The following is a 14,704-nucleotide window of genomic DNA, read 5'->3' as shown; positions in this document are numbered from 1 at the left end:
CTGAGGGTTCTGCCTTGTTGTTGCACGGGATGGCAATGCCCACATGGCACAGAGGAGAGTCTGTGTTCCACAGAGCGATGGTAGGCAGGTTAACATAAGACACCTCTGTGACAGGCCGGTGGTCAGCCCTGGGACCGGTCACCACCAGAAGTCATGGCTCCTAGGAGGCTGCCTGGAGCTGGCTAGGGAAGCTTCCAGGAGTGAAGCAGCCAGTAGTAGGAGTGGCTCCGGTAGCAACAACGAACTTCAGCACAGCTCCCTGGCCAGTATTCCTGGATGATATGACACTGGCATCAGCCAGGTTTTCAATGGCAACAATGGTACAAGCCACCAGCAGAAGGTCCTCCCAGGTTCTCTTCAGATTTAAGATGTAGATGCCTTCACTTTTCCTTTTGTAGATGTACTGTTCCACTTGGAAGTCAAGCTTGGTGCCTCCTAAAAGTGTTCCTGCTGCAAGGAATTTAAGGACAGCCTCCTCCTTCATCTGCAGGACACCAAGGGCTCTGGAAATCGTGAAAGTTATGACAGGAACCCAGAACAACACCGTGTGGGTAGCACAGAAAGCTCAGTGTGTGTGTGTGTGTGTGTGTGTGTGTGTGTGTGTGTGTGTGTCTCATTGTGGTTTTTGATCTGCATTTCTCTGGTGGCTAATGGTGGTGAGCGTCTTTTCACAAGCTTATTGGTCCTTTGTACATCTTCCTCGGAGCAATGTCTCTTCAAATTCTTCACCCATTCAAAAATATTGGGTCGTCTTTTTTGTTGTTGGGCTCTAAGAGTTCTTTGTGTATTCTGAATACAAAACACTTATCAGATATACCATTTGCAAATATTTTCTCCTATTTGTGGGTTGTGTTCTCTGTGCCAAATGATTTTACCTGCTTTTTTCCAAGACCATTCCTGTGAGGCAGGTGTTATTAATTGGGGAAATGGAAGTTCAGAGAGGAGAAGATAGAATTTAAATCCATTTTTGTCTGACTGTAAAACGGATGCTTTCTCCTCTACCCCAACCTGCTCACAAAGATGAATGAAGACATGTTTCTGGCTTTAAGGAGCTCAGACTGGCAGAGGACATAAAACAAGAACACAAACGAATGTGCTTTAAAGCAGAATTCCACTTGTCCCACAGTACCACAGGAGAAGTGTAGAGAAGTGTAATGGGAGGTTGAGAGGAGAGCGAAAGCAAGAGCTTCTGGCCAGGGAAATCGAGGTTGGCTTCAGTAAGGTGACATTTAAGTCTTGAAGGATGGCTACAGTTCCACTGGATGAAGACGATGGACAGAGTGGAGAAGAACATTTCCAAAGGAGGGCAGAAAGTGAGAGTTGAATGCATGAATGGAGCTTTGATCCTAAGACCGGCTGCCATGGGGAGTCCCAGAACTTGTTGGGATGGGATCCTGGGACTGCCTTGGTTGGAGCACCCAGGGACCAGCTAACTTTGGCGATCCTGGGGTTCACTGGGGTAGGGGATCTGGATGCTGCCTTGGATGGAGAGTTTAGGAACTAGCTGGAGTGGGGGGATAACTGTGATGTAGTGTGTGGGGAAAGGGGGGTGATGTTCCGGGGGCTGCCTGGGAAGGGGGAGCTGTGGACTGCCTGGGCTGGAGGGACACGGGGCTGGCTGGGATGGAAGAATGGTCCACGGACTGGCGAGGATGAGAAATCCTGGGACTACCCGGGATGTGGGCGGGAGGGAGGTCGCCTGAGATAGGACGTCCAAGGGTTGGCTGGGATGGGGAATCTGACACTTGGGATTGGTAGACCCAGGGGATGCGGAGTCCGTGGGGGTGCCCGGACCCAGAGGCTGCCTGAGACGGGGTGGGGGGTGGTTCCAGGGATGTCTTAGATGAGGATCTCGGGCTGAGAGGACCCGAGGGACACTGGAACGGACCGGGATGGAGGGCTTCGTTGGGCTGCGTTAGGCGAAGACCCTGGGAGCGGTGCCACGGAGAGATCTCCCGCAGCCTGTGATGCGGCTGGCGCCGGCCTGGCGCGGGTGTCTCGGGGCGGGTCCGCCTTCGGGCGCGGGTGGCGGCGGCAGGTGGGGCGCGCGGGGGCGGACCGGGCGCGCGGGGTGGGGGCAGGGGCGGGGGGCGGGCCGGCGGCCGGGGCGGTCCCGCGCGGCCGCGCTGCGCAGTGACTCCGCAGCGGGCGGAGCGCCGTGGGCCGCGTCCTCCTGAGCTGTGGCGGTGGCGGCGGCAGCGGTAGCCTCAGCTCCTGCTCCCCGTGCCGCCGGCCCCAGAGCTGTCTCCCGGGCCCCCCCGGGCCCCCGGGCCCTCGAGCCCGGTGCGCGCCCTCGCGTCCCGCCGGCCCCCTCCCCCGGCTGGGCCCGGGGGAGGGTGGCGCCGTGAGCGAGCGGGGACCGGGCTCTCCTGCCCCTTCCCCTGCCCCTGGGCCGCCAGAATGGAGGCGGGGTCGGGGCCCCCGGGCGGTCCGGGATCCGAGAGCCCCAACCGGGCGGTGGAGTACCTGCTGGAGCTGAACAACATCATCGAGAGCCAGCAGCAGCTGCTGGAGACCCAGCGGCGGCGCATTGAAGAGCTGGAGGGCCAGCTGGACCAGCTCACCCAGGAGAACCGCGACCTGAGGGAGGAGAGCCAGCTGCACCGCGGGGAGCTGCACCGGGACCCCCACGGCGCGCGGGATAGCCCCGGCCGCGAGAGCCAGTACCAGAACCTGCGCGAGACCCAGTTCCACCACCGCGAGCTGCGGGAGAGCCAGTTCCACCAGGCGGCTCGGGACGTGGGCTACCCGAACCGGGACGGCACCTACCAGAACCGGGAGGCAGTGTATCGGGACAAGGAGCGGGACGCCGCCTACCCGCTCCAGGACACTACCGGCTACCCAGCCCGTGAGCGCGACGTGGCCCAGTGCCACCTGCACCACGAGAACCCAGCCCTGGGTCGCGAGCGTGGCGGGCGGGAGACGGGGCCAGCTCACCCGGGCCGCGAGAAGGAAGCCAGCTATTCGGCGGCGGTGGGCGTGGGGCCCCGGCCACCGCGGGAGCGGGGCCAGATGAGCCGTGGCGCATCCAGGAGCTCCAGCCCCGGGGCCGGCGGCGGCCACAGCACCAGTACCAGCACCAGCCCGGCCACAACCCTCCAGAGAAAGTAAGGAACGTGTGTTCGTAAACCACCCCCCCCCCGACTCCGTTCACCCCAGCTCTTCCCCTCTAGTTCCCTCTCCAACTTGTCCGGCTGATAAAGTAAGAAGCCGGTGCCTGATTCCATGTCCTCCTCTCCCATCCCAGCCCGTCAGGAGGAGCTGGGTCCTCCTCCAGGAGCCGCCACCCCTTCTCTAGCCACCCCAGCCTGGGTTGGCCAGATGAGTGCAGGTGTCTCTTCTTTCTCAAAACCACGGCCAGTAAGGGCCTACAGCAGTCATCACCCCTCCACTTCTTCACCCCCTTAGCTGTACCCTTGTCAGAGGATGGCTTTTGATTTATTTATTTATTTTGGATGTGCTGCTTGGGATTTCTATTATCTGATGGTGTCACCTCAGAGCCCCAAGGGAAAGAAAGCCCCCATCTTCCCCCCCCCCCCACTTTGGATCTCCTCTGCAGGTCCTGAGTGCAGGCCTGATCTTGTCTCTGGCGGCCTCAGCCCCATCCTTTCCCAGAGAGGCAGGTGGGGACCGGAATGGCTGCTGGAGGCTGAGACGTCCCTCTGAGGGGAACTGCAGCACATCCTGGCCAGGGGAGCAAAGATGGGGGAGCAAAGATGGAGGCCAGGCCCTTGGCTAGTTCCTCAAAGACCACCCCCTCTCCACCCTGGAGAAAAACACCACCCAGTTAAAGAGCTACCAGGAAGGGAAGTCTACAGAGCTTCCCTCTTGTTGGATCAGTGCCAGTTTCTGTGCTGGGGTCTGTGTCAGCCTATTTGGGACACCTTGGCAGTATCTCTTGGGTTGGTGGGCCATGGGCTGGGTTCACTTCTTCCCTGAAGACAGTACCATGAGCTGGTTGGGATAAATGTCAGGCTTTAAGAGAGTCAAGGGCATGCAGGCTCACAGGGCTGCCCTGAAGGCTCCCTGCTTTCCCTTTTGCTGTATTGGAAAGAACACTGAACCGGGAGTTAGGAGACCTGGGTTCCCCTTCCAGCTGTGCTGCAGACTGACTTCGTGACCTTGACTGAGTCCCTTCCTCTCTCAGGCCATCAGGTCCCCCCATATCTTGTCTGCCTTGAATGCTCTTTAAGGTCCCCCAGCTTAGATTTGAGGGTTCTGTGACTAATCCAGCCATACTACCGAGCAAGTCTAAAGTCCTCTAGCGAATGGACAGCCTTCCCCCTCCTCTCACTGCTCAGCTGGTCCTACCATGTGCCACAACCAGTGGAGTGTCTCTTGGAGGCTGGGCTGGGGGTGGGGAAGCCTTCTGCCTCGGGAAATCTGCCGGGAGACAGCTCTCTGCAACTCCCCCGTGGTGAGGCAGCAGGCTGGGGTGCTGGGTTGAGATGGCTGGGCCCCAGGAGCTGCAGCTGCAGCTCGAGGGCTCAGCTGGGCTCCACTGCAGTGCACCCTCAGCTGAGTTTTGGTGTGGACTGCCCCAGAGTAGTCCGGGGCCGAGGGAGATGGGTTCTCCTGTCCAGGCATGGTTGCTGGGAGCCCATTCCCTGTAGACTGCCTGTATGGATCCCACACTGGAGGAAGGGGCCAGACCCACCAAGCGAGGCTGTTTCAGGAGAGGGCCATGGTGGGGGTGGGAGCAGGAGACTGGATGGGCCTGGTGGTCCTCGAGCCTGGCTGTGGACGACTTTTCTAGAGTGGTCACACCTGCGACAGCCTCATTATGTGTGGCTCCAGGGAGCAGAACCAGGAGCAGGGGGAAATTGGGGGGCTAATCAGGGAGAACTTTGCAACCTGGCTGTCGGGTGATGCAGTGGACTGACTCAAGAGGTGGGGGGTGGGAGCTGGCTGGACATGTCCGGCAGAGGCCCAGTGAGTGTCAGGAAGAGCTGGAGAAAGCACCGTTCCTGAATCGGGTGTAAAGCTCAGTGAAGTGACCTGGGTCTTCCCCAATTCCAGGATTCCATTACCCTCAGATTCTCCATCCTGCAGGCGTGGATCTGAATCTCTTGGCTGGCCGGAAGCCCATTTGCTCTTGAGCTCTGTGCTTCTGCCATCCGCACAGGCCTGCCTCTCGGTCTGTCCCTCTTTTGTGCACCCTCCAGGCTGTTCCTTGGATTTCTTTGCCTCACATTTCCTACTGGATTAATAAGAGAGTTTAGATGGTACTGTGACTCTCTCCTAACCATATATTAAATATTTGCACATCCATTATTGCCTCTTTGGGGCCTCACAACAGGCCCTGTGCAGTGAGCAGTAGCAACTCCATTTTAGAGCTGGGGAAACTGAGGCTCCAAGACGAAAGGGTTTTGCTCAAGATTACGCTGCTGGCTCCTAGTGGAGCTGGGACTCGAACCTACGTCCACCTGTCTCCGAGGCCTGTCATTTTTCCACCAGAGCTTTCCAACCCACAGGAGTCTCTTGGCTTCGGGACCTGGCCAGGTCACAAGCTGGGAGAGGCCAGGAGAGCCTTAGGTACCTAGAGGACTTGAGCAGGAGGAGCTGACTCTGGGAAGAGTGGGGGCGCCGACGGGGGGAGGGAAGAAGGCTGTGTCTCCCTCCTTTCCACTCTCCCTCCTGGCCGGGCATCAAGAGGGGGCCTGTGGATGCAGTGGCCACTGCTGCTACCGCAGCTGCTGAGGAGAGGCCCCTGCCCGGCCCGTCCTGGGTTTGCAAGGAGCGGGTGAGAAGGCTGCCGCTGGAAGCCGGGCCAGGCGGCGCGGCGGTGTTCGCAGCAGAGGCTGCAGCGCGGGAGGGGGGATAGGTAGCGCTGGTACAGGCTACAGGCTATACAGGCTATAGACGTTTCTGGTCCCCAGGCTCCCTCTGGCGGTGGAAGAGGGGAGAGAGGGGGCCAGGGCCCAGCGGCCGCTTGGTGAGGGCCCCGTGTGCCTGGGGACTTAATTTAGTCCTCCCTGCGACCCTGTGGGGCTGCCACCACGATCCACATTTTCTAGCCGAAGAAACTGAGGGGGCTCAGAGGAGGGAAGCGACACGCCAGAGGTCACACGCCCGAAGACGGACTCTCGGTCCTGTGAACTGTCCGTCTACTGCAGCTGATAGCCGCTGTCGTGTCCACCCCCCACCCGTGTCATACCCCCAGGATTCCCACATCCTCCCGTGCTGTCTCCTCTGGACAGGTTCCCGGATGCCAGTCTGCCTTCTGCTGTGCTCTGGGTGTGGCCTTTTTCGTGCAGCAGAGAGCGAGACGAGGCTCAACCTCCTTCTGGCCACTGGTCTTCTGGATGTGAGGGCTTTGCTTGTTTGTTTGCTTGCTTGTTTGTTAGTCGCTGCTGGTCTCCACCAACGTTCCTTCGGGTCTTTTATCCTTGGCATCGTCACCCGTCTCCAGATGATTGGAGAAGAGCTCTGCATTCGTTGTTGGTCCTGGCCTGGCCCCCCTTGCAGTTCTGGCGCCTGGAATGATTTACGGGTGTGCTGGGGGCCACTGCTGAGAGCTGTATTTCCCACGCTCTTGCACGGGCCCAGCTCCGGCTCTGCTGTAGGCGGCGGTGGGCTGAAGCTGGTTTGGTGGTAACTCTCCATCCTCTGCCCCCGCCCCGCCTGCACACACCCCTCCCCCCTCCCCGCCCACCCTGCAAGCTGGCTCACATTGGGGGATAGCAACCAGAGGGCCTGGCCTGGTGTTCCTGACAGCCAGGGCAATGCGTGGTCTACTGCTTGGCTGCTGGGCTGTGTCAGTGTGTGCTTCCTGCAGGGGCCGAGGACACTGGGAGGGAGTGTGGCGGGGAGGGGGGCGGGGGGAGAGTGAGCCCTGGGAGAGGGCCCCGGGGAAGTCTGTCTCCTTTGGGGTCTAGGGTGCTTTTCCTGGGGAGGGGGGTTTCTCCTTCTTCCCAGGAGGGTAAGCCATTTATTTTCCCCCCACTGTGTTGGGAGCATTACACTTGCGTGGGAGGAAATGATAATGTCGAGTTGAATGAGAATTAGAGGAGTCTTGCTTCTCTGTCTAGATCTGGGGCAAGAATGGGGTTGTTGTCATCCACAAACATTTCTTGGCTGCGTGCACAGAGCAGGAGGGGCCACCAGGCTGAGCAAACACCATGCTCTCTGCGCTTGCAGAGCCCCTTCTTCCTGGCCAGAGATGCAGGGTTCCAGGCTCAGCCCACCATAACGACAGTGCTCAGCACAAAACGAGCAGCAAGGGTGGTGGGGTGTGGAGGTTCTGGGAGGAAGGAAGGATCAGGGCAGGGCAGGCCACTTGCCGAGGACCCGGCTGGAGGGCTTTGAAGAGAGTGGGTGTCTCCTGGTGTCAGATGGGGGCCTAGGCGGGAGAAAGACGGGACCCAGGCTTGCCCTCTGTTACTCTTTCATCTCACACCCCTCCCGCCCCCTGCCTTGCCTACTGGGGCCTCTGAATTTGCTGAGAGCATAGTAAAGGCCTGGAGCATAGAGAAGAGGCCACACACGTGCTGAGTGAGTCTCATCCTTCTGTGTGCCAGGCACCACCCTCTGTGGCTTTATGTAATAATAGCTAGCACTTTTTTTTTTTTTTACTGCATTTACTGTGTGCCAAGCACTATTTGTTCTAAGCGCTTTCCATGTATTAATTCATTCAGTCTTCACGTGAATCCTTTGATGTGGATATTGTTATTAAATCCATTTCACAGATGAGGAAACCGAGGCCCAGAAAGGTTGGTTAACTTACCCAAGGTCACTCAGTGAATAAGCAGCAGGACTGAGAAAGAGCTCGGAGGAGCCCAGGTGGTCAGGCTCCAGAGTCCATCTGCAGCATTCTCACCCACCATGCAGTCCGGCTGCTTATCTCACTTGCAGAGTCCCTGCCAGGTGGGGGTTAGTATTATCCTCATTGTTCTGACAGGGAAACGAGGATCAGAGAGGTGCAGTGACCTGCCTGAGGTTACACAACCGCATGGGGCCCCGAAGTGTCTGGCTCAAGTCTGTGCACACCATTGCCTCCTGCAGGCAAGGTGGAAAGATGTTAAAGACACTCCAGGCTCGGCTCCGGCCTCCCCCCTCCCCCGAGCAGAGCTGCCGAGACCACTGCTTGAGTCAGGGTCCGTCTCCTGATGGCCGCCTGGATTTTTGCCACAGTCTTCTCTCACAGATGCCGCCCCTGCTCTTGCTCTGTCAAGCCTCTGGTGACACGCAGCCAGGCCAAGCTTTCTGCAGGGCTCCCGGGGTTTCGCTCTGCCTTCGGCCTGTGGGAGAATGTTCACACTCCTCCACCTGCCACGCGGGGCCCTCTTAGGATCAGGACCCAACTCACCGCTCTCCTCTCATCTTCCTGCAGGCCCCTTCCCACAGACCATGCTCCAGCCAGAAGGGCCAGGGTACCCCCGCGTTAGCCCACTCAGCCTGCGGAGGGTCTCGTGGGCCTTACTTATGCTGTCTCCTTCTCCTGGGCTGTAGCTCCATCCACTTCCCAAGGCTGAGCTGCACTGTCCCCTCTCCCATGTTGGTTTGCTGGTTTATCTCCGACCCTTGAAATGAGCACTTTGCCCCTTTTGATACCTTTATGGTTCTTTGTTTGCATCTCATGTCCTCACTACTGGATCGAGGGCCCCTTCAGATTGAGATTGAACGGACACGTGTCGAGAGCATGTTGTGCCGACGCCTGTGGCAGGTGCTCTGGGCATGAGTGCGAGAGCAAGCAGCTTGGAAACACACAGCACAGCACAGCACAGCACAGCGCATAGCAGCTGCCCAGTAAGTGTTGAATAGACAAATGAATGTCAGCTTAAGCCTCGGTGCACTAATGGCCAGAGGAGCCTACGTCTTTCCTCATTCCGGGGCTCCTGCGGCACGAGATGGCTCCACTGCAGAGTCCTCTTGGCTCCTCTGTGGCCTTGCCCCCAGAAGTGGTCTGGCCTCCACTCTCTGTGCGTTTCGCACTCACCCATCTTGCCAGTTGCTAGGATGTCAGGCTAGCAGAGTCAGATGAACCTTCGGGGACATCGAGGCCAATCTGCTCATCGTTACCTCTCCCTCCCATGCCGTGGCCGTGTCATACCATGGTCTTGACCCTCAGTGTAAGATGTTCTGCTCTGAAAGGAGCCAAGAGACACGCATAGGACCTGCATGCAGTCTGCCTAGTCTAGTGGAAAGTGCCTTCTTTACCATCGAGTTGTTATTGGGCTCAGACCCTGGGCCAGGCGTGGGATCTTAGAGTCAAAATGAGATGCAGCCCCTTTGGCTCTTTCCCTGCTGCGTTCCCTGGCAGAATGATATACCCTGGTCATGGGGAAGAATGATGAGTAAGTGACTTGTTTCCACTTTTGATGTAACTCACTTAGGACCAGGTAATTTGCTAGTTACTCCGACTTTCTCCTGGAAGTTATTTGGTCTCTCTCCAAGCATCCACGTTGAAACCATTTATGTGGGGAAGGCTGTTCTCAAGCACTTAAGAGCCAAATCTCTCTAGGGGCCTTAGTAGTCAGGGAAAGTGCAAGGCCGTGGAAGGAGGACTTTTCTGCGACTCTAGGCAAGTCACTTAACTTTGAGAGCCTCTGTTTTCTCAAGTAGCAGATGAGGATAAAACTATGTTTTCTTTTTTTTAAAAAAAGATTTTATTTATTTATCTGACAGAGAAAGAGAGAAAGAGTTCACAAGCAGGGGAAGAGGCAGAGGAAGAGGGAGAAGCAGGCTTCCCGCTGAGCAGGGAGCCCGATGCGGGGCTCGATCCCAGGACCCCGGGATCATGACCTGAGCCGAAGGCAGACGCTTAACCAACTGAGCCACCCAGGCGCCCCAAAACTATGTTTTTTGATAGATAAGATTCATGTTGCGCCTCTCCCTCCCCCCCCCCCCGCCAACCCCGCCGCCAAATATGTCAGGAAATTGCCTGTCTGCCTAACATACCCATCAAGGTTCTGATCAGGATGGAAAGCTGAGAGACAAGGATGAAAATAATCTGTGGGGCTGCCCTGCCCCCTAGAGGTGTAATGTAGCAAACAAAACAACTTCACCAAGATTGTCGCCTCACATCTTCAAAACAAAAATAACAAGCCAGAGTTCTGCGGGCACATTAGGATGATTCCTCTAACATTTTGGAAGGAAATTTATCACAATTAGCACCTGATATGTATCATTTCCCTAATATCAGTGCATTTCTTTGTAGCTATGTGATCTTTATACCCTTTTAAAGGGAGAATATGACCGCATGTCTGGGGGGCCCTGTGATTTCCTACTGGATTCCAGGATGCTGCACTCACCTGAATAAAGCCAATATTTTCCTTTCTATAGCCACTTTAGAATCATTGTCATCATATCCGTGATGAAAGCTACCTAAATTGTATTCCCTCCCCCAAATTCCCTTGTAAACACTGGGAGGGAGGCAGTTGTCCATCTGATAGACTGACCAATTCATAAATGGTTATAAATCTTCTCATGATCGTTGTGCAAATTAAATAAGATGACATAGGTGAAGGGTTTAGCACACAGTGTCTGCTTACTTAGCAATAGGCATTATTTTTGTTAATAACTTTGCCAAACTCTGTGCTGTAGAAGAGCCAGAGGGAAAGACCATGTGGGAGCTCACCACGTTTCTGAAAGAGAGGTCAGCCATGCCTTGTAGTACTGCAGGCAGGAAGTTCCGTGGTTACTATCATACAGCTCCTGGCTTCACGGCATTGTCAGTTGGGTAGCGAAGATGAAGGTACTGGGGTTTCCTGTGTGCTGGGCCAGAGGGGAGCACAGGGGGCTGTGGGTGCCCAAAGGAGGGACATCTACCTAGACCGTCGGGGAGAGCTTCCTGGAGGAGGTGATGCCTGAGCTGAGACTTGGGGGATGAGTAGGAGTGAGCTAGATGAAGAAGGACGGTATGTGGGTTGGTGGAAATGGAGAGCAAAAGGGAGGCTAAGGCAGAGGGGACTGCATGAGTGAATGTGCAGAGACATGGAACCAGCAGGGTGTGTGTGTGGGCGGGGGGGAATACTTTTATGAGGTCAGTACAAACTAAAGCACAAACAGCGAGGCAGGAAGGGTCTGGAGGAGGATCTGAAGAGTCAGCCAGCCCAGATCAGGAGGACACTTGAATAGCAGGATAAGGAACTTTATTCTGTTGGGAATTGGGAGCCAAGATAGGGTTTTAGGTTGAGGAAAGAGGTGCTCATTTTAGAGTATGGGGTGATGTGTCGAGAGCCATGTTTTGGAGAGATCCCATGAGTGGACAGTTTGGAAGACAGATTGGAGGGCATCCAGTGAGGAGGCTAGTGTGACAGTGTAGATGAGAGATGATAAGGCCTGATCTCGGGCAGTGGGGAGTAGAGATAATCTACTGGAGGAGAAAGACAGTGACAGCACATTGGCAAGTGCTGTGGCAAAGGGGTGTGCAGCCGACTGCTGGGCTAATTCACAATCAGGCGGATTTCAATAATCCCAGCATAAAAGCCAAGAAACTTGGAGCTAGAAAGACCCTAAAAATCATTCTGCTCAAGCTATTCATTTCACAGATGAGAAGGCTGAGGCCCAGAGAGAAAGGACTTGTCCGAGGCCGCTTGATGTGTGAGCAGAAGAATCACGTCAGTGTTAATGCCAGTGGTCAAAGGACCATTCCTTAAGTGTGCAATTTTATGCCTTGAAATCCTGGGAAGGTTGCAAGGCTCATTGTCTTTGTGTCCTACAGATGAGAAAACCGGGGCTCAAGGAGGTTTTTGACTTGCTGGGGAGGAAGCCATGAAGAGGAGGCATCACCCAAAGAAAGGGTCTCTTGCTTCCGTGGCAGACAGACCCTCCGCTTTGTCTGGCTCAGCCCCTCAGAAACCCAATCTTCTAGATTCACAGTGAGGGAGGGGACACAGATTTTTCCCTTTCTCCACCCAGGCCCACCTTTTTTCCTGCGGCTCTCCTCTGCCTTCGGGGTCCTCATTTAATGTAACTGAGGCAGCTCAGAAGCAGCTTGCCACCTGAGAGCCAGGCCTGTCGTCCATCCCTCTTTTTTCTGTCTTCATGGAAGAGGGCAGGCTTGCGTCTGTCATCACTTGTGTGCCCATTGCCTTGGGCAGAGTATCTCCAGCCCGGATGCCTTGGTTTTGAGGCCCCATCATATGATACACAAAGAATGAGCTTTGGAGACAGACAGACCTAAGTTTGTCTCTGCTTTGTTTTGTTTTGAATGCAGTGGACACACAGTGTTACATTCGTTTTCAGGTGTAGGACACGGTGACTCCACAAGTTTATACGCTATGCTATGCTCACCACAAGTGTGGCTACTAGCAGACAGACCTGAGTTTGAATCTCAGCTGTGCCCCAGCCCACTGGAGGACCTCAGCTATGTCATCAGGATTAACCGAGATCATTTGAATGGCATTCCCTGATACTTGTAGGTGCTTAATAGTCATTTCCAGGGGAAGAAAACCTATGAAATAATCCAAGATTGTGCCAAAGCACATGCTCTTATACCTTAGTTTTTTTTTTTTGTATTTTTAAAAAGATTTTATTTATTCATTTGAGAGAGAGAGAGAGAACAAGTCGGGGGGAGAGGGAGAGGGAGAAGCAGACTCCCCACTGAGCAGGGAACCCCATGTGCAGCTCGATCCCAGGACCCCAGGATCATGACCGGAGCTGAAGGCAGACGCTAACCAACTGAGCCACCCAGGTACCCCTCTTATACCTCATTTTTATAATCATGATGTTACCTGAGATTCTTTAGTTTTTATAGGAGATAACTCATCCAAAGATCTGGATAACACATCATTAAAGTAGGACAAATTAAGTTTAAAAAACAAAACTTTGTTTCTCCTTCATGAAATCTCCCATGGACAGTGAATTGCAAAATTCCGTGCCCGGCAAAGATTTGCATCCCCTGAGAATGGGTGTATTTCCTCCTTCCTAATATGAGGCTATCATGGCTCATTGTATCTCGTTCTTCTTCCCCGGCTGCCGGCCAATTTGAAATACAGTTTGAGCATCTTTGTTGATCTCTTTTTCTGAGCTCCTATTTTCTAGTTCAATTTTTTATTCTTTCTTTATCTGTGTTATTGGAGTAAGCCACCTCAAATCCTTTGTGACTCAGGCAGGTATAAATAACTAATGGGTGTAAATAGTCAAATGAATGGAAGGCTGGGGAGGCTGGACGGATGATGGTGGGGCTGGAAGGGGACCAGAGGGCGGTGCTGGCTGGGGCAGCTGAGAAGGCATCCTCACGGACTAATGAGGCTCCAGAAGGAGTTGAGGTGTTAGTTGGGGTGGGGGGCATTAGCCCTTCACTTGCCTGTGTCATTCCTGCTCTAAAAAGAAGCCGGCATTGGAGAACAGGACCTCACATCACATGGAATAATCACCCTCCCTCTTTTGTCCGTCCCATGCAGGAGACTGAGGTCCAAAGAAAGAGGAGGGAGTTGTTTTTTAAAATTATATTAAAGCGGTACATATACATATTTTAAAAAGGCAAATAATGGGGCGCCAGACTGGCTCAGGCAGTAGAGCATATGACTCTTGATCTCGGGGGTTGTTGGGTTAGAGCCCCATGTTGGGCGGAGAGATTACTTAAAAATAAAATCTTTTTTAAAAAAAGGCAAAGAGTACACAAAGACCTGTGTAGTAAAAAGCTGATGTCTCCCTGTTCCCCCCCCTTCCAGCCCCCAGAGGTGACTGCTTTTACCATTTAGGTTTTCTGGTGGCGATTTCCTATCTCTAAATAACATGCTTCAGTGGTTATTTCTTCATTTATCAACTTTATCTTTTTTAAACATTTTATTTATTTATTAGAGAGAGTGCGTGAGAAAGAGGGAGATCACAAGTGGGGGGTGGGGGAGGGTCAGAGGGAGAAGCAGACTCCCTGCTGAGTAGGAGGCCCAATGCGGGACTCCATCCCAGGACCCTGGGATCATGACCTGAGCCAAAGGCAGACGCTTAACCAACTGAGCCACGCAGGCGCCCTTCATTTATCAACTTTAAACATTATCTACTGACTTCTTTCTGCTAGGACAAATGAGGATTTAGCTTATTTACAACACCTGACTCTTTCTCGCCCTCTCAGATTGTGATAGTTACATTACCACTTTGGTTCCTCTGTTAGTTACCTTTGTAACTTTTTTAAGTGGTGTTTTAAACTGCGGTTTCCTATTCCATCCATTTTCCACAGTATCTCTTCACTGCTTGGTCTGTAAGACCTAGTTATTAGGGTCTCATCCTTCCCTCCGTCTCTCCTCCACCCTTGCACCTCCCACATTCTGTGCTCCGTACTTTTGCATTCTGCAAGGTTGATTGCATTTGCATCCTATAATAATTAGGTCTTCGGTGCTTTATCAAGACAAATTGATTTTAAAAGTTGACCACCAATAAATACACCATGTTTACGTGCTTATGACTATAATTGCACCTCAGTTTCCATAGTCCACTGTCGCAACCTCTGTACTCCCAGGAAGGTTTCCTAGCATCAAGAGCAAATGAATTTTCCTTTCTTATGCTCTACGACATGGTTCAAAATCATACCACTGTTTACATGGTTTTATATTTGGGACCAGGACTTTCTTTCTACCTTGCTTGCTCGCTTGCTCACTTATGTCGTTACTGTTGTGTGGAGTTCCTTGAAACTGCAGGAGAATCATAGCATATCTTCTGGGGACAATTTGCTTAGAGATTTCTAGAAGAAGGGTTGTTTTTTTTTTTTTAAACACCACACTGAAATATATATAATATGCATACAGAAAAGTGCTCATAT

The 14,704-nt window shown here is 53.8% G+C and overlaps 1 protein-coding gene across 1 annotated transcript in view; it reads left to right on the top strand.

The window, feature by feature from the left end:
- The first annotated feature begins 2,400 nt into the window (after positions 1-2,400).
- The window catches only part of IQSEC2 (IQ motif and Sec7 domain ArfGEF 2), a 76,708-nt gene continuing 64,404 nt past the window's right edge, over positions 2,401-14,704 (top strand). The window contains exon 1 of the mRNA XM_088028772.1: positions 2,401-3,107. Within this exon, the coding sequence (XP_087884898.1) occupies positions 2,401-3,107 (707 nt within the window). The remainder of the gene's footprint in view (positions 3,108-14,704) is intronic.

The sequence above is a fragment of the Eumetopias jubatus genome, unplaced genomic scaffold (genome assembly GCF_037043125.1).
Source record: "Eumetopias jubatus isolate StellerSeaLion01/CBP00866 unplaced genomic scaffold, mEumJub1_p1.0 scaffold_11, whole genome shotgun sequence".
Lineage (NCBI taxonomy): Eukaryota > Metazoa > Chordata > Mammalia > Carnivora > Otariidae > Eumetopias > Eumetopias jubatus.
The sequence above is the reverse complement of the archived record's forward strand: the minus strand, read 5'-3'. Positions and strand labels throughout refer to the sequence as shown.